Consider the following 24,323-nt stretch of genomic DNA (forward strand, 5'->3'; position numbering starts at 1 on the left):
TTCATGTACCCACAACTTTCTAAAATACATCGATTATGTAAAGTGGGATATACTCGCCGCACAGTGTTTTTAAAAAGCATCCCCTATAAAACTCCTGAGATATAAACTTACCCTTCCATCCCTAAACATCAGCAGCTTACAAATACTGGAGCCAGAGACAGGGCAACTGTAAGAGACACACTCAGTCAAAAATATATATTTCTGGAGTCCTAACCATATGTCAGTAGCAATGAACAAGGCGAGCTCCCTCCTGGAGGATGAGATACCTTGGCTGAGTCTTGAAGGCAGAGCCATCATTTATTTACCAAGGAAAGAAGGCTGAACAGGGGTGGCCAGGAGGAAGAAAGATGTGCAAGGATATGAGCCAAACAGGCTCAGGCCCATGCCTGGCACATGACCTACATGCAGTTTATTGAAAGAAGAAGCGAATGAATGACTGTACTCCTCCGTTCCTAGTCTCCCTTCCCTTCAGAATATTCTGAGCCATAAATCAGCAGCCTGGGCTGTGATCATGGCTGGGAACACGGTTGCTGGGCTGCCAGGTCAGTTCTCTTCATCAGAGGGGAGGCCATATGTTTCCAAGGGGCAGCCTCGGCCTCAGATCAAATTCCAGCTCTTCTGATTTTTTGCTGGGTGATCTTGGGCAAGTTATTTGTACCTCATTTTTCCTTAACTATAATAGGGGATAATAATACTGCCAGCTTCCTACTGTTGTTTTGAAAACTAAATGAGATAATCCCTATAAACCATTAGGCAACTTGTCTGGTGCTGAGCAAGTTCTTTTAAGAGATGATACTGCCTTCAAAGACTTTCAGTTGGTATTTATTGAGCATGTAACACATGTGTGAGCTAAGTTTAATAGTGCATAAAAGAATTCAAGACTTGGCCCCAGGTTTCCACTGCGCTGAGACTTGGAGGGAAACACACATCCTACCCAGTCTCCCTCCTGCCTCTGCAGAGCCCCTTCCCTGCCCAGAGTCCCCATCCCCAGCACCTCATCATCACCCCCGCCCTATGGTTCAGCATGTTTCTTATCCCAGAATCTCCTGTGATGTGGAGAATTACAAGCCCCAGGATGGTGCAGGCGAGGGGACCCTGGCTGTGGACACCGAAGCACAGGGGCACTGAGAGGAGAGGTCTGGCTGGGAGGCCTCACCAGTTAGGCATGGAGCCCAGCAGTCCAGCTGTCTCTGGGCCCTGGTAGAGTCAATACGCAGAACTGGGCGGAGAGGAGTGCTGGGCACTTACAGGGGTCTGGGCAGACAGCATTGGGGAGATATGTTTCCTAGAAAAAGGACCCCCTTCCTACCATGCTTAGGGGCAGGATGAAAGCCAGACCTGGGGAGGTGACTGGCAAGAGGCAGGGGACCCCCCGCTTACCTGGAAAACTGCAAGAGTGAGAAATAAAGCAAAGTCCAGCAGTAAGAACTGAGACCCTTGGGAGTGCCTTACATGTGTGAGGGACAAGAACAAGAACTGCATTGGAGGCCAATTATAAAGACAGAAACAGGATGGAGATAGAAAATCAAAATCAAGCAGTCATCCTGTTAGTAATTAATGTGGCATCACATCAGCTTCCAGCCAAGTCAGCCTGGCTGCTGCTGTGATGTTGAGAGATCTTTTAAAAAAATTTTTCCACTTCTCATAAACTTGTAAAAAATGAAATAAGACAAAAGATACTCAGTTCCTTAAATGTTGTCTCTATTTTTAACCAAAAGTATATTTAAGGGCTTAATCCAATTTGTAAGTATATAATTATTGTCTGAAAAAGTAGTCTGTTAATGTGATATACCGAGCATGATTAATTTATAATTAAGCCAAAATGTACATAATAGGGATCCCTGGGTGGCGCAGCGGTTTGGCGCCTGCCTTTGGCCCAGGGCGTGATCCTGGAGACCTGGGATCGAATCCCACGTCGGGCTCCCAGTGCATGGAGCCTGCTTCTCCCTCTGCCTATGTCTCTGCCTCTCTCTCTTTCTCTCTCTGTGACTATCATAGATAAATAAAAATTAAAAAAAAAATGTACATAATAGAACTTTATGTTCCTGAAAAAAATAATAGCATTTAAAATATGTAAGTACTCAAAAAGGCACCACTTTTTATATCAATGCTTTACCCTAAAGCAACCCATCCAAAACCATCTGAATATTTTGTAGAGAAGAGTAGAAATATGCAGGTACTATTAATTTGCAAAATATTGGAAGACTTTTTTTCATTATGGTAAAATATACATAATAAATTTACAATAATGGGATCCCTGGGTGGCGCAGCGGTTTGGCGCCTGCCTTTGGCCCAGGGCGTGATCCTGGAGACCCAGGATCGAGTCCCACGTCGGGCTCCTGATGGAGCCTGCTTCTCCCTCTGCCTGTGTCTCTGCCTCTCTCTCTCTCTCTCTCTCTCTCTGTGATGTGACTATCATAAATAAATAAAAATTTTAAAAAAATAAATAAATAAATTTACAATAATAACCATTTAAGGTGTATAGTTCAGTGGCATTAAGTACATTCATGTTGTTGTGCAACCGTCACCACCATCCAGCTCCAGAACTTTTCATCTCCCCAAACTGAAACTCCATACTTGTGAAACAATTCCTCATTCCCTCCCCATCCTCCAGCCCCTGGCAAACACCATCCTACCTTCTGCCTGTATGAATTTGACTACTCTAGGTATCTCCTGTTAAGTGGAATCATATAATATCTGTCCTTTTGTGAGTGGCTTATTTCACTTAGCATAATGTTTCCAAGATTCACTCATCCATCTTGTAGTGTGTGTCAGAATTTCCTTCCTTTTTAAGGCTGGATAATATTCCATTGTGGGTCCATTGTATGTATACATCACATTTTGTTTATCTATTCATATGTCACTAGATGCCTGGGTTGCTTCCACCTTTTGGCTATAGTGAATAAGGCTGCTATGAACATGAATGTGCAAGCATCTGTACAAGGCCCTGCTTTCAAACTGCTGGATCATATATAGCAAGACTTTATGAGGTCTAATTTGAAATCATTACTACTGAGCCAGGCATGAGAACATTCTCAGATGTTCAAGGTCTTTTCATGGAAAAGATAGAGGACACTGGACAGGAATTCAGGTCTTTGATACCAAGGATACTCTGGTTTCATGTCTAATGCTTAATTATCTCATACCTGTTATAATGAGTTAAGGCAATTATAGACATTTGTAATTCATATAATATAATGTTGCTATTATTTACCAACTTTGAGATCATTATACTTATTATTTTTTAGACTCCATTGATTACTTGGTCAACATTTCTATCTTTCTTTTTTCAAAGAGGAATGTTTTGCACAAAGTACTGCATGAATATTTATACTTTCATTAAAAGTGAAACACAGGGACACCTGAATGGCTCAGTCAGTTAAGTGTCTGCCTTTGGCTCAGGTCATGATCTCAGGGTCCTGGGATCGAGCTCTGCTGAGCAGGGAGCCTGCTTCTCCCTCTCCTCCCTGCTCATGTTCTGTCTCACTATCTCTTACTCTCACCTTCTCAAATAAATAATCCTTTTTAAAAAAGATTTTATTTATTTATTCATGAGAGACATAGAGATAGAGAGAGAGAGAGGAAGAGACATAGGCAGAGGGAGAAGCAGGCTCTGTGCAGGGAGCCCGATGTGGGACTCAATCCCAGGACTCCAGGAAGATACCCTGGGCCCAAGGCAGGCACTAAACCATTGAGCCACCCAGGGATCCCTCAAATAAATAATCTTTTAAAAAAGTGAAACAGAGGGAGAGAATAATTTTATACTAAATCAACAGCATAAAATATAAAATGTGTAAAATGTATCAGGCCAGCTGGTGGTTAACCTACTATAATATGCCACTTAATTTTGTGAGACCTGTGTGCATGAATCAAAGACTTTTCTTAGAGGGGGCCTTGAAGTTCAACCCAGTTCTATCCCAACTACCCATCCTACAATATTCCCACCACTCTATCATCCAGCCTGCACTTGAATACTCCTACTGACAAGACACTCACTACACTCCATGAAGTGTATTCCACTTTGTGAGCTCTGACTCTTAGAAAGTGATTCCTTCAACTGAGCTGATAACTACTTCCTTGCACTTTGAAACTACCAGAACAAATTAAGCTTCTCATATTTTCTTGGTCACTGAGTCATATCAGAATAACTTTATTTCATTTAGTAGACTAGCCAGGCCTGGAAAGTGTGGTAGGAATTTTCTATACTTTCACAGACATTCAGCCAATTTGCTGACGAAAGCCCTGTACCCCACAGACCAGATGAGAAATGTGTGCTGGGCGAAAGAATAATTGGTTGGGTCTGTAACTGGCTGAATGTCTCTACCCAGAAGATGTTAATTGCTGAGCTGAGAGCCTCACAGAGGGAGTTTTTTTTTAAGCAGCCTGGCAAAAAAAAAAAAAAAAAAAAAAAAAAAAAAAGCCTGAAAAAATGTGAGTTGTCTTATATCTTTAGTGACCCCTTGTTGGTTCTTAATGGGCAATGTTTACACCTCTAAACCCTCCAAAACACTCCATGAAGAGTAATACTGATCACCATTTATTCATTTAACAAATATTTGTTGAGTACCTACTATGTGCCAGATACTGTTGGAGACACTGAGCATGCAGTGGTAAGTAAAACACACCAAACACTTCTGTCCTTATGGACAATAGGTTATATTCTATTGGAGCAAAGTAAGATGAGAATACAGAGTTCACAAGAAAGTAGCATTTGATCAAAGACTTGAAAGAGGTGGGGGAAGGAAGAGAATTTTGAAGCAGGGGAAACAGCACCAGTGCAAAGGCCCTGAGGCAGGAATTGTGAGGTCTTGCAATGTTGAAGGATAGCAAGGAAGCCCGTGTGACAGAGTGAGACATAGTAATGTAGTGTTGTGGTCCATGGAGCATATAGCCTGTCCTCTTCTCAGTCATGCGTTTGAATTCCCGAATTCCAGTGATACTCGTGAGCTCATAGTCACTTCCATATTCTAAAAACCTAAACTGGCTGTGTTTGTTGCCTATATTTTGTATTTTGGATATAGACATCAGAAGCTATACATATTGTCCCCAGCAATTTTCTCTGATTATTTTCTTCCCTGTTACTGGGACTTCCCACACTGTTCTTTTTTCTATTTTTTTAAATGCTATTTTCCATAGCAATTAATTTCATATTTATGAAATTTTTTATTACAAAAGTAATATACGCTCATTGTAGAACACTGGGTTGTATAGAAATGAAATTATATAAAATGAAATGATCTATACTCTCATCACCCAGAGATAACCACTGTTAATACAAATTTGCTATGTTTCTTTCTAGTTTTTTTTATGCATATGAATATATTTTCATAGAGTTGAGCTCATATAGTATAACATTAAATCATGGGTATTTTCACATGTCATTTAAATTTTGTCAAAAACATTAAAAAATATTTTAATGTCTGCATGATAATTTATCATATGTATTTATCATAAATTGTTCAACAGTTTTTTGGCTGTTCAAAATTTTTTTTTAATTTTTATTTATTTATGATAGTCACACGGAGAGAGAGAGAGAGAGAGAGAGGCAGAGACATAGGCAGAGGGAGAAGCAGGCTCCATGCACCGAGAGCCCAACGTGGGATTCGATCCCGGGTCTCCAGGATCACGCCCTGGGCCAAAGGCAGGCGCTAAACCGCTGCGCCACCCAGGGATCCCATGGCTGTTCAAACTGTATTGTGATAAATAAGTCTTTGCATTCCTGATCAGGAATAAAACATAAAAGAAAATTTATTGAATCAAAGGCTATTAACAACTTTAAGGCTTTTGATGCATACTGCAAAATTATTTTTCAAAAAATTTGTAACAATTTATACTCTACTGTGTTTTGAGGAAGCGATCTAAAAAATTTTTGCTAACCTGCTAAGAGAAAATTTTTTCTCATTGCTTTATTTATTATCATGTCTAATTACCCTTCTTCATAAAACTATATAACAATATATAGGGTTAATTGGCAAATATATGTTTTTTGGTGTTGGTTTTTGATTAATGAATTGTCTGTTCAAATTATAATTAACTCAAGAAGAAATAAATCATGTGAATAAGGCCTCTAATATTAAAAGAAATTGAACTTGTACTTATAAACCATCCCACAAAGAAAACACCAGGACTCGTTGGCTTAACTGGTGAGTTCTACCAAATGTTTGAGGAAGAACTAATACTAATTTGAAACAAATCTCTCAAGAAAATCAAAGAAAAGGGAACATTTTTTGACTTATTCCATGGAGCCAGAATTACCCTGATATAGGACCCAGAAAAATAAATTCCAAGAAAACTACACAAAAATATCCTTCATAAAATACATGTAAAAATTCTTTAAATATTTTTAGCAATCAAATCTCACGATATATAAAAAGAATAATGCATCTCAACCAAGTGAGATTTATCCCAGGAATTCAAGGTTCGTTGATCATTGAAAATTTGATCAATGTAATTCACAATATTAACATACAAAAAAGCAGATACCATATAACCCAACTTAATAGATACAGAAAGAGCAGTGGACAAAAGCTGACATTCAATTATGATTTTTAAAGAAAAAACCTGTCTGCAAACCAGGAATGTTGAGAACTGCCTCAATCTGATCAAGTACATCAATGGAGAAACCATCAGGTAACATCATAATTAATGAAAGAATGCTTTGAATGCTTTCCTGATAGGATTAGAAACAAAACAGGATACCCATTTTCACCACCTCCTTTTAGCATTGTACTATAGGTTCTGGCCATTGTAATAAGGAAGAAAAAAGAAAAATGAAATCTAGATTGGAACGGAAGAATTAAAGCATCTTTATTAACAGACAACATGATCATCTATGTAGAAAATTCAGTGGAGTCTACAAAATAGCTACTAGAACTTGTAAATGGTTCAGTAAGATTGCAGGATACAAGGTCTATATACAAACACAACTATTTTTTATAGGTTTTCTTTTTTTAAGATTTTATTTATTTATTCATGAGAGACAGAGAGAGAGAGAGGCAGAAGTCACAGGCAGAGGGAGAAGCAGGCTCCATTCAGGGAGCTCGATGCGGAATTCAATCCTGGGACCCCAGGATCACGCCCTGGGCCGAAGACAGGTGCTAAACCACTGAGCCACCCAGGGATCCCCATTTTTTATAGGTTTTCAATGGAAAATCAAAATTAAGATTAAAAAAAAAACTATTTACCATAGCATCAAAAATATGTAGTATATATGGATAAATTTGACAAAAAAATGTGAGACGTATACACTGAAAGCTACAAAACAACACTAAGGGAAATTAAAGAACACTTAACGAAATACGTATATCACGTTCATGAATCAGAAGACTTAATATTATTAAGCTATTTATTCTTTCCAAAGTAATCTATACATCAAAGCAATATTTATCATGATCCTAGCATGCTTTTTTTGTAGAAATTGACTAGCTGATTCTAAAATATATGTGAAGGGGATCCCTGGGTGGCGCAGCGGTTTGGTGCCTGCCTTTGGCCCAGGGCGTGATCCTGGAGACCCGGGATCGAATCCCACGTCGGGCTCCCGGTGCATGGAGCCTGCTTCTCCCTCTGCCTGTGTCTCTGCCTCTCTCTCTCTCTCTCTCTGAGACTATCATAAATAAATAAAAATTAAAAAATAAAATAAAATAAAATAAAATATATGTGAAGGGCAGCCCGGGTGGCTCAGCGGTTTGGCGCCACCTTCAGCCCAGGGCCTGATCCTGGAGACCCAGAATCGAGTCCCACGTCGGACCCCTGCATGGAGCCTGCTTCTCCCTCTGCCTGTGTCTCTGCCTCTCTCTCTCTCTCTCTCTGTGTATCTCTCATGAATAAATAAATAAAATCTTTAAAAAATAAAATAAAATATATGTGAAAATTCAAAGGATTAAAACAGTCAAATAAATTTTGAAAACAATGCACAAAATTAGAAGACTTAAACCACCTGATTTTTAATACTAATTATAAAGCAACAGTAATCAAGACTGTGGTATTGGTGCAAAGATGGATATACATACAGGTCAATGGGACAGAATAGAGTCCAGAAATAGACCCACACATTTATGGTGAAATGATTTTGAATAAAGATGCCGAGGCAATTAATGGAAAGGATAATGTCTTCCACAAATGAGGAATCAATTTGCAAAAAAATAACCCCAAAAAACAAAAACAAAACCCTTCATATTCAGCTCATACCACATACAAAAATAATTAACTTCAAATGGATTTTAAACCTAAATATAAGAATAAAAATTATAAAAATCCTAGAATAAAATATAGGAGAGATCATAGTGACCCTAGGTTTGGCAAAGATACCTTAAATAGGACACAAAAAGCACAAACTATAAAAAATTAAAAATGAATAACATGAACTTCCTCAAAATTATTATTATTTTTAACTTCCTCAAAATTAAAGCTCTTGTTCTTCAAAAGATACCAGTATTAAAATGAAAAGGCGAGCCATAGGCTGAAAAAGAAACACGTGCAAAAATTATATCCAACAAAAGATTTGTATTTAGAATAAATATATAAAGAACTCTTGAAGCTTAATAACCAGACAACGCAAAAAAATGGGCAAAAGATTTGAACAGATACTTCACTAAAGATGATATAGAGATGGCAAATAAGTATACAAAAATATATTCAACAGTGTTAGTAATTACGGGAATGCAAAATAAAACCACAATGAGATAAACTCTATACCTTAACAGAATGGCTAAAATGGCCATGTTGGTGAGGATGTGGAACAGTTGGAATTCACATAAACTGCTGGTGAGAATGTTTAAAAAACTAAGCATATGTCTACCATTTGACCCAGCCATTCTACACCTAGATGGTGACTCAAGAGAAAAAAAGCATATGTCTACATAAAGACCTGTACATGAATGTTCTTGGCTACTTTGTTTATGATACCCCAAAACTAGAAACAACTCAAATCCCAACACCAGGCAAATGGATAAATAAATTGTGGTATATCCATATAATGAAATATTATAAAAGGAACAGGCTACTGACATACACATGAACTGAACGAATTTCAAAATAATTATGATGAGGGAAAGAATCCAGAACCAAAAGAATATATCTGATATGACTCCATTTTAATGAAATTCTGGAAGACACAAACTGAAAATTTCGAAAGATTAATGATTATATGGGGCCAGAAAATTTGGAGAATGACTTAGAGACACAAGAGGAGGATCCCTGGGTGGCTCAGCAGTTTAGCGCCTGCCCTCAGCCCAGGGCATGATCCTGGAGTCCCGGGATCCAGTTCCGCATCGGGCTCCCTGCATGGAACCTGCTTTTCCCTCTGCCTACATCTCTGCCTCTCTCTCTCTCTCTCTTTCTCTCTCTCTCTCCACCTCTCATGAATAAATAAATAAAATCTTAAAAAAAAAGACACCCAAGAAAACTTTTGAGAGCAATGCATAAGTTCATTATCTTGATTGTGGTGATGGTTTCATGGAAGCACATGTATGTGACAATTCATTAAGTTGTTCATCCTTGAGCACTGGGTGTTATTCTGTATGTTGGCAAATTGAACACCAATAAAAAATAAATTTATTATTAAAAAAACAGTTGTTCATCCTTAATATGTGCTTTGGGTCGTACCTCAGTAAAACTCAAATACTGGGGAGACTGTATTACTCAAAAACGTGAATATCATAAAACACAAAGAGGCTGTAAAAATGCTCTGGACTATCACTATTGAATAGAACACTCTTGATGAAGCAAGCACATGTTCTGTATCTGTACCGTGTAGCACAGTAGTCAGAAGCTACTATGGCTATTGAATACTTGAGATGTGGCTAGTGCAACCGAGGAACTAGATTTTTAATTTAATTTTTTAAAGATTTATTTATTTGAGAGAGAGCACGCACATGCTTGTGGTGTGGGGGAAGCACAGGGACAAGCAGACATGGAGGGACTCAATCTCATGACCCCAAAATCATGAGTCAGACACGCAACTGACTAAGCCACCTAATAAATTAGGTCCCCCTAATTTTATTTTAACCCATTTTGACTTAAATGGCCACATTAAACAACATGGTTCTAGATTTAAAAAGGCTAAGCGTAGATGAAAACAATATAATCTCTGATCCTATACTGGATCCTATAGTGGAGGAGTAAAAACACTATAAAGAACATTATTAGATCAACTGATAAGACTAGAATATGGATGGCAGATTAAAGTATCATATCAGTGTAAATTTATGAATTTTATAACTACACTGTGGTTTTATAAGAGAATATATGAGAATATACCTCCTCTTAAAAGCACACACTAAGGGAAAAGGACCATGATGTATGTAACTTACCTCAAATAGTTCAGAGAGATGAGCAAATGATAAAGCAAATGGAGTAAAATGGTAACAATAGGTGCATCTGGAGCACCTGGGTGGCTCAGTGGTTGAGCATCTGCCTTCAGCTCAGGTGGTGATCCCGGGGTCCTGGGATCGAGTCCCACATCAGGCTCCCTGCAAGGAGCCTGCTTCTCCCTCTGCCTGTGTCTCTGCCTCTCTCTCTCTCTGTCTCTCGTGAATAAATAAATAAAATCTTAAAAAACAAAAACAAAAAGAACAAACAAAAAAATAGGTGAATCCGAGTAGAGAGTATACAGGTGTTTCTTAAACCTCTATATTTGTATTTGTATTATTTTTTTTAAAGATTGTATTTATTTATTCATGAGAGACACACAGAGAGAGAGAGGCAGAGACACAGGCAGAGGGAGAAGCAGGATCCATGCAGTGAGCCTGATGTGGGACTTGATCCTGGAACTGCAGGATCACGCCCTGGGCCGAAGGCAGGCACCAAAACGCTGAGCCACCCAGGGATCCCCCGTACTTTTATTTTTGCAATTTTTTGTAAATCTGAAATTGCTTCCAAATAAAAAGCTTTAAAAATACCTTATATGTGATTATGGTATTGCAGTTATATTTTTTAAAGACTTGGAGTGCCTGGCTGGCTTAGTTGGTGGAGCATATGACTCTTGATCTCAGGATCTGAGTTTGAGCCCCACACTGGCTGTAGAGATTACTTAAAAATAAAATGTTAAAAAAAAAAAAGTTCCAGTCTTTTTTTTTTTAAGATTTTATTTATTCATTTATGAAAGACATGTGGAGAGAGGCAGAGACACAGGCAGAGAGAGAAGCAGGCTCCATGCAGGGAGCCTGATGAGGGACCCAATCCCAGATCCCAGGATCACACCCTGAGCCAAAGGCAGATGCTCAACTGCTGAGCCCCCAGACATCCCATCCTGGAGTTCCAATCTTTTAAGGATACATTATGAAATATCTATGGACAAAATGATATAACATCTGGGGTTTGTTTCAGTGTAACATTGAATCTTATTATGGAAGAAGAAACAGATTGGTTCTCTTAAATCTGAATGATACATATATGAGTTTTTATACTCTTCTGTTCAATTTTTGTGTGCATTTAACATTTCTATGACTTTAAATTGGGAAGAATTGGCATCTACTCAATATTTTTCTTTCTAAGGATATTGTGTGCCTTTCTCTTATTCATTTTGTTTCCTATGGTACAGACTGGGAAAGCTCATTTATACCAAATTCTTCATTAATGAAAATGATATCTGTAGGTCACATGTTCCTTAATAGAATAAAAATCCTCATCACAACAAAAATTTTTCTTTTATGACCCCATCAGTGGCCATCTATTTCAAACAATTTTAAACAGTGTATCAATTCCCATGATAGCAAAAAATTTTGATCAGACCAGACCCTTCAATAGAAGTCACTTTCCATATCTAAAAATGCTTATACTAAAACCCCATTATAAAAACTTCACTCTAACCTTTTTTTCCATGATATTTTGGTTTAAATTAATGTGTTCCTAGAGATCACATTCTCTGACTGTGAAGCCCCAAGAAAATCTAAGTGAAGATGAGTCCAGTGAAGTAATGAGAGCAGTACATCCACTCAGAATATCTACTCCATTCACTCCTTTTTCCCAGGATCTGACTTTGGTCCTATTGTTTGGCTCAGTGTCTGAGGGATTTAAGTGGTTTGAAGTTAGACTTTGGGAGAAAATTTTATTGATTTAATTGCATAAATTCCATAAAACATTGAAGTAAGCTCTCCCCAGCCTGTGATACAACAAACAAATGCTCAATCACACTCTTATTTTAGTGGCTCTTACATGAACCCGGCCACGAAAATCATCTTCACAACTTCATTTGCTGCATAAACATTTTGTAATATGTTGAGAAAAGTTCTCACCGGGGGACCATATCCCTAAACATGGAAATGACAGCATTGAGAAATCCTTTCATAGCGGGAGTGTTTGAAGTTACAGGAATGGTTTAAGAAAAATTAAGACTGAAAATCCCTTGGTTTTCCTATGTTAGACTTGTTTTGTTTATCATTATTATGATTTTTACTTTCTTTCCAGAGATAGACTACTGTGCCTCGCCTAATCAAGGATGTCAGCACGAGTGTGTTAACACAGATGACTCCTATTCCTGTCGCTGCCTAAAAGGTTTTACCTTGAATCCAGATAAGAAAACCTGCAGAAGTAAGTCACACTGGGTGTAGGACAGGAGGCTTGTTCCCATAATGCCCTGCTAATTTTCCTTGTCCTTGCAAATCTTAAGCAGGTATACTTGTACTCAGCATTTGTTTACTAACACTATTCTGCCCTTTATTTTATCTTTTGTCACTCCTGATTCTATGATGGGGATGATTTTTAAAGATTGAATAGACTGGGTCCGCCCAGAGGATTAACTGAGCAAAGTCGAAACCCAAGCTTAAGCTCCAACCTATGTGAAATGAGGGCACACCCTCCCTCCTCTTCAGCCCCGCAACACGTATTTGTTAACTTTTGAGAAAGAACAGTCCAGACCCGGTGACAGGAGGTAAAAGGAGTTGGTTTCTTCCAATTATAGCAGATGAGATACTTGATGGGTGCCAGGCAGGGGAAATTGCTGCTCCATCCTGTTTGACATAAGGAAGAAAAAATTACAACTCTGGAGTATCCCTGCAGCATTCAAGAGGTACATGGTGTCAACAGGATGAAATGAATGATGTGACTCAAATGCCTGTTGGCTGGCACATCAAGGGAGATGTAGAGCATGGACCCCCAATGGGATCTCTTTAAACCAGACTGTCCCTGAGAAATCAGTAGAGTGGAAGGTCTGCAAGAGATTCTTCTCTTTTTCTCACTCTTGAATCCTCAGCACCCCATGGGCTTGGCAAATAGAGGTGCAACCCAAGACTTATTGAATGAATGATTGAGTGAATGAGCAAACAGATCTCTCTGATATTTATCATCCTGGAGAAACTGCACCTATTATTTGAGTTACTCAATCTCGTTAGAAAGATGGCCCTTTTAAGGCATGCAGATTATGAACTTTTTAAAAAAGTATTTCTGTAGTTAGTTGACACACACACAGAATTGTTTGTGTTCTCCTGGCGGTCTCATTTACAGAACTTTCTGGAGCCCCATTTAGGGGTGTATGTTCTCATGTACTTCTTCATGTGCCTCTTCCTGGTGATATGTACAGCAGTGCTCTACATCACAGGCAGGACTGAATTTTCAAAAGTTTGACTGTGTATTTCTTTTGAAAAAGCACTATGGGCTATATCACTGAATCCAGAAAAGTCACATTCTGCTCCCAGCACATATGGACTCACCCACTCACTCTAATAAGTGTTAGACCTCGTACAGTGGTAGATGGTTGCAGAGGCCATGTTTTGAAACCGGGCCTCTCTTATAAAAGATAATGCCTCTGGCCTCACTTAGATATGAACCCTGGAAACATTTGAGCATTAAATAGAAATTTTAACTGAGAGGATTCAGAATGTGAAAACAATTAGGTGGAATATTTTTCATTAGTCCACACATGTATATACTATGGTAAAGGGCCAACTTTCCTGGCTTGACCACTCCTCTCTGCTATATGCACCTTTTTGTAGGCTTAAGTGTATTAGTGGCTGACTATACCCAAGGAAAATCAGTCACAGGTGGACTTATTTGTAGACCAAAAAGCTCTTAGTAGGGGATAATTAGATCTGGTTCAAATCAGACACACATTGTGGTTGCAAGCTCCATGTATGTTACTGATGGAGGGAAAAGGGAACAGGTTGGGCATATGGCCATCAGTGCAGGAGAATTTGCTTAAAGCTCTTCATCTCTTTTTCATTTATGTATGTACGTATGTATGTATGTATTTGAGAGAGAGAGAGTACGAGTGGGAGGGGCAGAGGGAGAAGGAGAGAGAATCTCAAGCAGACTCAGCACTGAGCTGGAAATCCAACCCGAGGCTGGATCTCACAACCCTGAGATTGTGACCTGAGCTGAAACCAAGAGTTGGCTGCTTAGCTGACTACACCACTCAGGTGCCCCTGAAGCTCTTCATCTCTTCCCAGTCATCTAGGATTCCTTCAACCTCTCCCACTCCCTCACACCCTGCCTGGACAGGGACTTGGAGTAAGAGAAGAGTCCAGGGTGGTGGATACATGCATTGTTATCAAGGGAGAAGGGAGGTCGAGAACAGAAGAGTGAGTGGAGAGGAGGTGACCATAGGGAGTAGCTTGACCACCGAAAATGAGCCCACAGATGAGCCTGTTTGTAGGCTGTGCCTCAGTCCAGAGTCCCTAATATTCGTCCACATATGTTTAGTGATTATAGCTTCATTTCCTCATTAGCCAGGTGTCCTACTTTTCCACCCAAGAAAAATGGAATTTGTTTCTAAAACCCAGTGTCTTCATCAGCCCTTCTCCCAACCTCCTGCCTCATCGTTACATTTTCCATTGTCTGTGCAAACCCAGCCCCAGACTCCTGAAGTCAGCCTCTTAGAGCTGCCCCTGACTTAATGTCTGTGCTCTGTTACAGCAGACAGCTGTTAATGCCAGTGAGTGCTCCCTGTCTTTCTGGAGCATTACGTGGAAGAGGGAAGCAAGAAATTAGATTTAAACCTGGAGTCTGTTATTAGGAGTTTCAAGATCTTGAGAGCATTACGGGCCTCAAGTTCAGGGTACAGCCATTTAGATTTAATAGATGGTGGATGGATGTGGATGATTTTCAAATGTAATAAGAAATCTATTTTTCAAAGGAATTTCATGTTATCCAATTAAGGTAGGTAGACAACAAAGTTCAAGGCAGAATTCTACTGAAGAAAAGTCTCTTGGCCAGGATTTGTTCTTCCTCCTCATCTGGACATAATTTCTTTTTCTGGAAAGTACTGTCATCATTTTAAAGCATAAATTATTAAGGCGATGGTGCAAAGCATAGAAACCAAGACCGGCCTGGCGGTTGAAGTGGGGCCTGAGGGTGGAATCGTATGTGGGTGTGACCTGTGTGCTGGACTCCAGGATTGCTCATGCTGGCACTGTAGCTGGTGCTTCCCGGAGTGGGAGACATCCTCCTCTAAAGAGCTGGGGTGGTGTCCATAGCTTGGCCTGAGCTGCAGATGTGAGGGCTGGTCTTAGCAGTGTCACTCATACCGACCCTATGACCTTGAATGGGCTGCTTTCCTTCCTTGAACGTGGAGTTACTGAGCCAAGGAACATGACATCCTGCTTTAACATTTGGTAGCCTGTCCAATTTTTCTGAAATGTGCTATCTGTGCCACTCCATTGGCATTATAATTCACTGTCTGGGGTCACTAATCTTTCATGTTTTTATGTTGTACCATCTCAGTGAAGTCTCCAGCTTTCTTATGAGTTGGCAGTCAGAAGCTCTGTTTAAAATTTGTTGTCTGGGGACTCCTGGGTGGCTCAGCGCTTGAGCATCTGCCTTTGGCTCAGGGCGTGATCCCGGGGTCCTGGGATTGAGTCCTGCATTGGGCTCCCCACAGGGAGTCAGCTTCTCCCACTGCCTATGTTTCTGCCTCTTTCATGAATAAATAAATAAAATACTTTTTAAAAATAAAGTTAAATAAAAGTTGTTGTCTGACAGTTCTTCCATCTGACCTCACATGGGGCTCACTGGATACTCTGGGCTTCACCAGATAAAGCCACCAGCCAGCCTGGCCCACATGTGGCACTTCAGTTAGTGAGGAGACTGAACCAGGTATGGGGCACCTAGTACATACTTAATAAATACCAATTAAGTAATACACAGGGGAAGAAATGTAACACAAGCATGTAAAGAAGGCCTAGATCTACGGTTAAACCTTTGTGATAAGGAACCATTTGGAGGAGAGTCAGTATTGAATTGCTGTTTGCCAGGTAGCTGAGTGATGACAGCTTTAAGAATCTAAATGTTGGATCCCTGGGTGGCTCAGCGGTTTAACGCCTGCCTTCAGCCCAGGACGTGATCCTGGAGACCCAGGATCGAGTCCCACATCAGGCTCCCTGCATGGAGCCTGCTTCTCCCTCTGCCTGTGTCTCTGTGTCTCATGAGTAAGTAAATAAAATCTTAAAAAAAAAAAAAAAAAAAAAAAAAGAATCTAAATGTTTTTCAGTCTAATTATTTTGTATGTAAATCTTTTTTAAAGATAACACTGATGGGGGCACCTGGGTGGCTTAGACAGTTGGATGTCCACTCCTGATTTCAGCTCAGATCAGGTCATGATCTCTCAGCTCCAAAAGGAGTCTGCTTGAGATTCTCTTCCTCTCCCTCTGCCCCTCCCTGCACTTGTGCGCTCCTTGTTGTGATGCTGCTCCCACCTACTGGCAGGAACCCAGCTTGGATGGGGGTGAATGTCTACATAGCACACAACTGCCACAACCAGGGACAGCCTCAGATGTGTCCAACTGATCTCCAATTTCTTGATATTATGGAGGATGTCTTGATCTGACCCAGAGGAGGATTAACCATTTGGACCCTTCTTAATGTAACTGCCATGTCCTGCTTCTCCTAGATAGCTGGATATTTTGCAAGATCAGCTTTTGCTGGCTCTGCCTTGAGCTGTCTGATGTCATTGTCAGATATCACTGCAGACATGGTTCCTTCCATTTTTTGAGTCCTAGTGATTAGGTTAACCAGAAGAAAAGACTCATTGGATTTTCTCAGTGTTTCTATTTTCCTTGGGAAAGGATGGGCTGGAAACTGTGGTCCTCAACCCATTTCTCCAGCTTTTGGCCATCAAAGGGGGAAAAGACTCAAACTGGAAGAACGCAGACTTCCAATCTCAGATTCTCCTTCAAACCAGCTCCCAGAGAGCAGGAGCTGTCTTCTCTGTCCTATAGAGCAACTTATTTACTGAATATTTGTCATGAGGGGCTGACCTCACAGCCCTGGAAGAAACCCAGAGACTGCAGGACGGTCTGCTCTTTCTCCCCTTAGGGATCAACTACTGTGCATTGAACAAACCGGGCTGTGAGCATGAATGCATCAACATAGAGGATGGCTACTACTGCCGCTGCCGCCAGGGCTACACCCTGGACCCCAATGGCAAGACTTGCAGCAGTGAGTGTGCTGGGCCCAGGGGGATGGTTTGGATGGGAGGGTGTGGTTCACACAAAGGTCCCAGGGCTCACTTCTGAAACTGCTGGGTTTCCTGTGGGCCTGAAGGCCTGACAGGCTTACTCTTCCTTATTTCAGTTTCATCATCCATAAAGTGGGACTATCCAAACTACCTAACTCAGAGATTGGGTTGGGAGGATTAAAAAGAATCAATAAAGCACTTAAAAAATACAGGTAAATATTAATAAGCACTCAGTAAATATTAGCTAATGTTGTTCTTTGCTGTCAAGAGCACTGATTAAGGCAGACCTGCTGGAATCTAAAATCCAAGCGTCACCACCTACTAGACATGTAGCCCTGGTCGAGGTACTTAACTTTGCCAAGCTTGGATTTTTCCCAGCTGTTTAAAAAAGTGGCAATAATAGCAGTATTGATGTGCTAGAGTTTTTAAGGGGAATGAGCAGGACCATTACAGTCTCTTAGCCTGGGCCTGGCACAAGGAAAACACAATGAAAGATAATCATTCATTATGACCACGGAGCCTGGGAGAGTGACCAGCGGCTGCAGGCTGGAAAAAGAGGCCAAAGGAGACAGACCTCAGAAAGTATGTGAGCTGCCATAGAGCTCTGTCTGGGGGCAGAGCTGGGAAATATGGGACTTTTTGTGAAGCCTTTCTTAATTTTCTTGTGTAAGAGGCACAACAAATCTCCATTTGGTGATGTAAATGTACGGAAACCCGCAGGCTTTGCCAGCTGGACGGCTCTGTCATGTTTTATGAGGCACAGTCTCCACTGGTCCAGGCCAGCGGGGGTGGGGGCACATGAGCACTGCGGTGACCCCAGTCTGCTGTGAGAGGGGCTCCGTGACATGACCAGCAGAAAAGGAGTCCTTTGTGCGGCTTCCCACCCGGCAGGCCACACATCTGCTCCAGCTTTGGGGACAGAGATAGATTGTGAATGAGAACAGTGCAGCTGTTGAGCATTTGGACCTCAAACTGCCAGAAGGGGAAGTTTCACAGATGTAGTATTAGGTACTGAGCAATCCTCAGGAAGACTTGTGCCCCTTCGGTCTTTAGAGGGAGCAAAGTGTGTCAATTAGGCTTTCTAAGGACTGATCTCGGTGTTCAAAGAACTTTTGAACCAGACAGTGTGGCTATGTACTTGCCTGTGGAAGTCTCTGAGGCCTAAGAGAAACCAATGGGGAGCAGAAGGTGTTCCATTCAACAAGGAGACATAAAGATGGATCTGGGTACACACACTCTGCCGTCTTCCAAGAGTGTGGGGTCTGCCAGCTGACAGCCTTGGCAAGTGTCCCAGGACAGGCTGGGCATAACCTGATAGATCCACCTAGAGCCCTAGGGGCCCTGGCCTGCTCCTCTCTACCTGCATGCCTTGGGGGAGCCTAGAAGGATTCAGAGAGGGGCAAGAAGAGATTGGGCCATAGTGTCTCTCTGGGATCAAATAAGAAAGCGAAACCCCTGGGTGGCTCAGTGGTTGGGCATCTGCCCTCAGCTCAGGTCATGATCCCGAGGTCCAGGGGTCGAGTCCCACATCCAGCTCCCTGCAGAAAGCCTGCTTCTCCCTCAGCCTGTGTCTCTGCCTCTCTGTGTGTGTCTCGTGCATAAATTAGTAAAAATCTTAAGAAGAAAGAAAGAAATGAAAAAAAGAAAAGAAAGAAAGAAAAAGACCACTTAGCTTCCAGAAAGTATAAACCAAGCCATTTCTTCCTAGGAGCTCCCAGAGAAGGCCGTGGTGTCCTGTTCTCCTCAAGTACTCAGGGAGACCCAGGCCATAATGACAGCAGACCTTTATGAGGTGCACATTCTGTGAGGCTGTGGTAAGCACTTGCCAGGCACTCACTCACTGTATCCTCACAGTAGCCTTATGAGGCATCTACAGTCTTATCCCCGTTTAAAGACAGGGAAACTGTGGCACAAAAAGATTAAGTAACCTTCCTGGCATCACATGACTGGTTAATGATGGAACCAAGATGTGAATATGAGCTTCTGACTCCTGAGATCCTGCAAGAGTAGGCACAGCCACCAGTGGAATGTTCCAGAAGGCACCAGCTCCAGGCCCTTTGGGAGAGAAGCCTGCGTAATGGCCCAGCACAAGGCCTTCAATGTCTCTCCAGTCCCTGGGTGTGCATTTTATCCATCAAGGAAATCTGGGAGGCAGCATGGAGGGCTGTCTGTGGGAGCCATTCACCACAGCGGTGTATTCACTGTCCGCCAGTGCTCACTGCCCAGGGGAGCCAGCTGTGCCACGCTTGGGTGCCAGGATTGGCCACACATGCAGGCTGTGGCTTTGGTTTGTTTTCTGAATCTGGGTGTCCTGAGTATGGGGGGTGAAAACACTTTTTCTGTGTCATTTTTCAGAGAAAAATGAAACTAGACAATGAATTCTTTCCCAGGGATACTTAATAAGCATCCATTCAGCAATCACTGCGCCAGCTACAGGTTTGAGGGCCTTCCGGTATCAACTTCTCTCCTCCTCACCACATTCCTCTAAGAAAACAACCATCAGTCTCCATTTCTCAGGTCAGGAAAGGATGGCCCAGAGGCCAAGGGAATGCCTGGCATTTCCTAGCTAGGAAGCAGTACAGGCGGGATTTGAGCCTAACTGGGTTGATGCCACAACCCTCATCATTCTTAAGTACCACTCCCCAGCTGTGTGGCTTTGGGCAAGCCACTGGACCTTCCTGAGCCCCATTTTCCTCCTTGAGATGGGCTCACACCTGCCTTGAGGATTGTAGATTAGGGTGCCACGGTCCTGGCATAAAGTGCTGCTGTCACAAAGGACTTGTAGGCGCCTTACTCTTCAGACACAGAAATGGGAAGAAGGGGTGCCTGGGTGGCTCAGCAGTTGAGCATCTGCTTTTGGCTCAGATCATGATCCCGGGATCCTGGGATCAAGTCCAATCCTGCACTGGGCGCTCCGCTCAGTGGGTGGCCTGCTCCTCCCTCTCCCTCTGCTCCTCCCTCTCCCTCTGCTCCTCTACTCATGCTTTCTCTCTCAAACAAATAAAATCTTTTTAAAAAATTTTTTTTAAATAAGAAAATAACTGTGGAGAAGAACAAACAAACAAGGCTGATTTCCCAGAGGCCAGCCACCAGGGGTAGGACCAAACCTTTCAGCCCTGCTCTTCCTGATGCTCATGAATAAAGGGCTCCTATGGGATCCACCTCGGGCCCCCCCGGGGCGGGGGAGGTATTTCTTTCTAATGCCCCACTGCCTGTGAGGCTTGACAGGTTTCTCTGTGCTTTCCTGTGTGGCAAACGTAGGGGTGGATCACTGCGCGGAGCAGGACCATGGCTGTGAGCAGCTGTGCCTGAACACTGAGGATTCTTACGTCTGCCAGTGCTCAGAAGGCTTCCTCATCAACGACGACCTCAAGACCTGCTCCAGTAAGCCCCCTTCCCTGCCTTTCCTGTCGGGGAGGTCTGCCACAGGGGGAAACATGAGCACTGCCTTGGGGGAAGCAGGGGTGGCTCATGGTCCTCTCGCCCCTCTGACTTTTCTGTGCCTCCCAGTAGGGGGGGGGGGGGGGGGTTGTGGGAGTGTCCTCTGGGGACTGCATGCTCTGGAGGGGTGGGGGAGCAGGCTGCGTGACTTTGGGGGGGCAAGGGGTGCAGACAGACAAGACCGTCCCTCTACTGGATTCCCGGCGGCAGCACCCGGAGGCTTACTGACCAAGTCTCCTGGCGGCCTGGTTTCGCAGGGGCGGATTATTGCTTGCTGAGCAACCATGGTTGCGAATACTCCTGCGTCAACACTGACCGATCCTTTGTTTGTCGGTGTCCTGAGGGATACGTGCTCCGCAGTGACGGGAAGACCTGTGCCAGTGAGTGTCCCGGGTGCAGCGACAAGCAGGGCAGGACTCGACAGGGGCCGTGTGCGGGTGGCGGATGCCCGCAGCGGGGTTCGCTGGGCCTGTGTGAGTGCGCATCAAGGAGGCCTCTTGGATACCCGCTCCTGAGCCCCGGTGCCCTTCCCCTGCCCCGCAGCTTCCTCCCTCTACTCCCCCAGACAGCGTTTTCCTATTTCGGTAGTGTGCCTTGGGCTCATGTGGAAGCTGGACAGAGCCTTATTTCTTGCCTTTCTCTTCCCTACCCCTACTCTGGCGGAGCGGGGTAGCCAGCCTGCGATGCCCAATAACACAATGCACACCAGTTTGTGGGTGCTGACTTCTTGCCAGTACTGTGCCAAGTGCATGCAACCTCGAGTTCTAGCAGTACTCTGGGCTCCCCAGTTTGTGGTGAAACTGCAGTTCAGATTAAGTAAGGAGCCTGAGGTCACCCTTGTTAAAAGGATGGGTTCAAGCTCTGGTCTATGGGAGTCCAAAGTCAGTCTTGGGAAAGGAGGAGGCTTCTGAGAAGCCTTCCATCCCCTGCCCCTCTTTGCCTCATGATCTGGCCGCAGATGGAGAGGTTGGCAGTGATGCTCCCTGAGTACATATATCCTTGCAGCTGGCCCCAACTCCTGGGTCCATTCATTAAAAACAAAACCTAAAAAAAAAAAAGAAAAAAGGCCCCTCTAGCTCCCTTTCTCTTCAAGAATGTTGTGTTTCCGCTCTGCAATCTCAGTGGACTAAAGTAAATACTTTAAAAATAGTCGTTTTGACAGAAAGAGTCAGAAATGGAGGGAAAAGACTATAATTTTTCTTCCTCATCCTGCTGGTCTTTCTGGTTCTGAGGCTAACTGCCCTGACTACTGATACAATCGTGGCCACAACCTAAATTATCCACCTTTGAATGCTATCCATGGACACGGGTTGAGCTGATGCACAGCTGGGTGGGCCCCTCTTTGCAGACCATAATGTCTACAAATGGACAAGAATGTCTTCCTTGTCCCAGATGGATTCCAGAGGCTTGGCAAACGGCTTCTCCACCTCTGGCCGCTCCCGGCCACCCACCACCCCTGCCCCTGCCCCTGCCCTTGTCCCTGCCCCTGCCCCTGCCCCTGCTGGGCACACCCCTGGGAGGGCGAGTGCACTGGGCCTAGGACGAGGCTAGGCGCCTGGAGTTGCATCTACATGTGACTGATGCCAGAGCCAGACGTGTGGCTTTTTATTAGTTTGCTTTAATTTTCCGTCATCTTAGATATTCATGACCTTCTTTTGTCCTCCCCCCTTACTGCAATCCTCAAGAGCAGACTATAAGCTGGCTGCGGGACTTCCAAGAAATTCTTACAGCCTTTCCCAACAAACGCTCTTCCTTTTCCTTACCATCACACAGCCCTCAGGTCCATATAAGTCATGCCACTGATGCTTTTTAATGTTGTACACCTCCCCGTTTATTTTTTTTTTCAATTTTTATTTATTTATGATAGTCACAGAGAGAGAGAGAGAGAGAGAGAGGCAGAGACATAGGCAGAGGGAGAAGCAGGCTCCATGCACCGGGAGCCCGACGTGGGATTCGATCCCAGGTCTCCAGGATCGCGCCCTGGGCCAAAGGCAGGCGCCAAACCGCTGCGCCACCCAGGGATCCCACACCTCCCCGTTTAAAGTGCAATGCCATCAGAAGTGAATTTTGATATATGTACATATTTATATATGGCTGTGACTATATGAAAACTTCTGAGATGATCACATAGGATAAGTATAACCTATCCTCTGGGAATTGTATCACCTAAGAGACTGATTTTACCCGCTGGCTAATAATACATAGGCGTTGAATTGTTCCCCAAATTAAAGGCTGTCTGTCTGCCCTGGGGTGATTCAGTCTGGCTGCTCTGTCCAGTAATAATGGGCTTTGTTTTCTGTGTGGCCATGGCTAACTGGGGGCTGTGTTTCCCAGCTCTATGCCAGATGACAAAGAGCCGGACAACATGACTCCAAACTTTTGGAAAAGCCGGCTGGGCAGTAGAGGGGTGAGAGCCCCTGCTAGGGGCCAGCCAAGCCAGCTCAGTTTGTAAGAGTATCTTTCATCCTTCAGAAAGGCAGCCTCCCTTTAGCGCCTTGGTAGCAGATACTGTGGATAATACTTCACTCACTTTCCAGAAGGTTCTCTGAAGCATAGAGAACAGACCAGGTTCCTAGTGCCCTGGAACTAAGTGAGCATTGTTACCTCCACACACCTGCAGGCACCCTGGGCTCTCCAGCCTCTGGGGTGAAGCCCATCCTCCCTTCTTGTCATTGGCCGGGAAGCTGTGATCGTAGATTCCTCCTTGAAGCCTTCCATGCATTGGGCAGTTGATGCACAGACTAGGGGCTGAGGTAGGGAGTGGCAGGGGGTAGTCTCTTCCATGAGCTGAAGCTGAGAGGCCTCCTCCCCTCTCTAGCTCCTGGTGATTTCCCTGAGGTAGACCTTTTGCAATGGTATCCCAACATCAGGAAAGACCCCACAGGCTGGATGTGCATGGAGTGCACCGCCCACTGGTCTGCCAGCTCCTATGGAGCCTGGGTCTTGTTTGGAGCCTGAGTTCCCCCAGGCCTGGACCATAGGAGATGCTCACCAAAGTTCATTGAGTGAGACAGTGAATGGTCAGAGACCACATGTCTTTTTATCCTACGGCACCTGGCACGGGCTGCATTGCCTGCTCATCAACCTTTGGTGGCTCTCCCCTGTCTCCCAAAATAAATGTCCTGTTGCATTTCTCAATTTGGCAATATCAGAGAACCCCTTCCTCCACCTCTTGAGCCCCACCCCACGTGTTCCAGATCGTCAAGAGGGTGAGACCTGTGGTTCTTTGAGCAGCCACTGTACCTGCAGCCTGTCCTTTCTCCACTTAGCACAGCCTTCCCTTCTCAGCCTTGCTCCTGCAAACCCAGCCTGTAGACAACATTCCCCACAGAGAACTTCCTGCTGCCAGCCCACTGGGAGCCCCTCTCCTGCCCTCTCACCCTGTAGTTGGTACTCTTTGCACAGATCTGAGAAATAATGTGGCAGAGTGGGAAAAATACTGAACTAAGAACCCAAACACTGGGTTAAATCTTGTTTCCACCTTGGGTAAGAGAAT

General features: G+C 43.4%; 1 protein-coding gene across 6 annotated transcripts in view; it reads left to right on the top strand.

The window, feature by feature from the left end:
• Positions 1-24,323, top strand: part of MATN2 (matrilin 2) — a 146,203-nt gene that overhangs the window by 95,094 nt on the left and 26,786 nt on the right. For 5 of the 6 annotated variants that reach the window (XM_038555136.1, XM_038555132.1, XM_038555134.1 and 2 more), the window contains 4 exons: positions 12,406-12,528; positions 17,245-17,367; positions 20,648-20,770; positions 21,085-21,207. In XM_038555136.1, coding sequence (XP_038411064.1) covers positions 12,406-12,528; positions 17,245-17,367; positions 20,648-20,770; positions 21,085-21,207 — 492 coding nt within the window. The remainder of the gene's footprint in view (positions 1-12,405; positions 12,529-17,244; positions 17,368-20,647; positions 20,771-21,084; positions 21,208-24,323) is intronic. The other variant, XM_038555137.1, reaches the window with a different exon arrangement.

Source organism: Canis lupus, chromosome 13 (assembly GCF_011100685.1).
Source record: "Canis lupus familiaris isolate Mischka breed German Shepherd chromosome 13, alternate assembly UU_Cfam_GSD_1.0, whole genome shotgun sequence".
Lineage (NCBI taxonomy): Eukaryota > Metazoa > Chordata > Mammalia > Carnivora > Canidae > Canis > Canis lupus.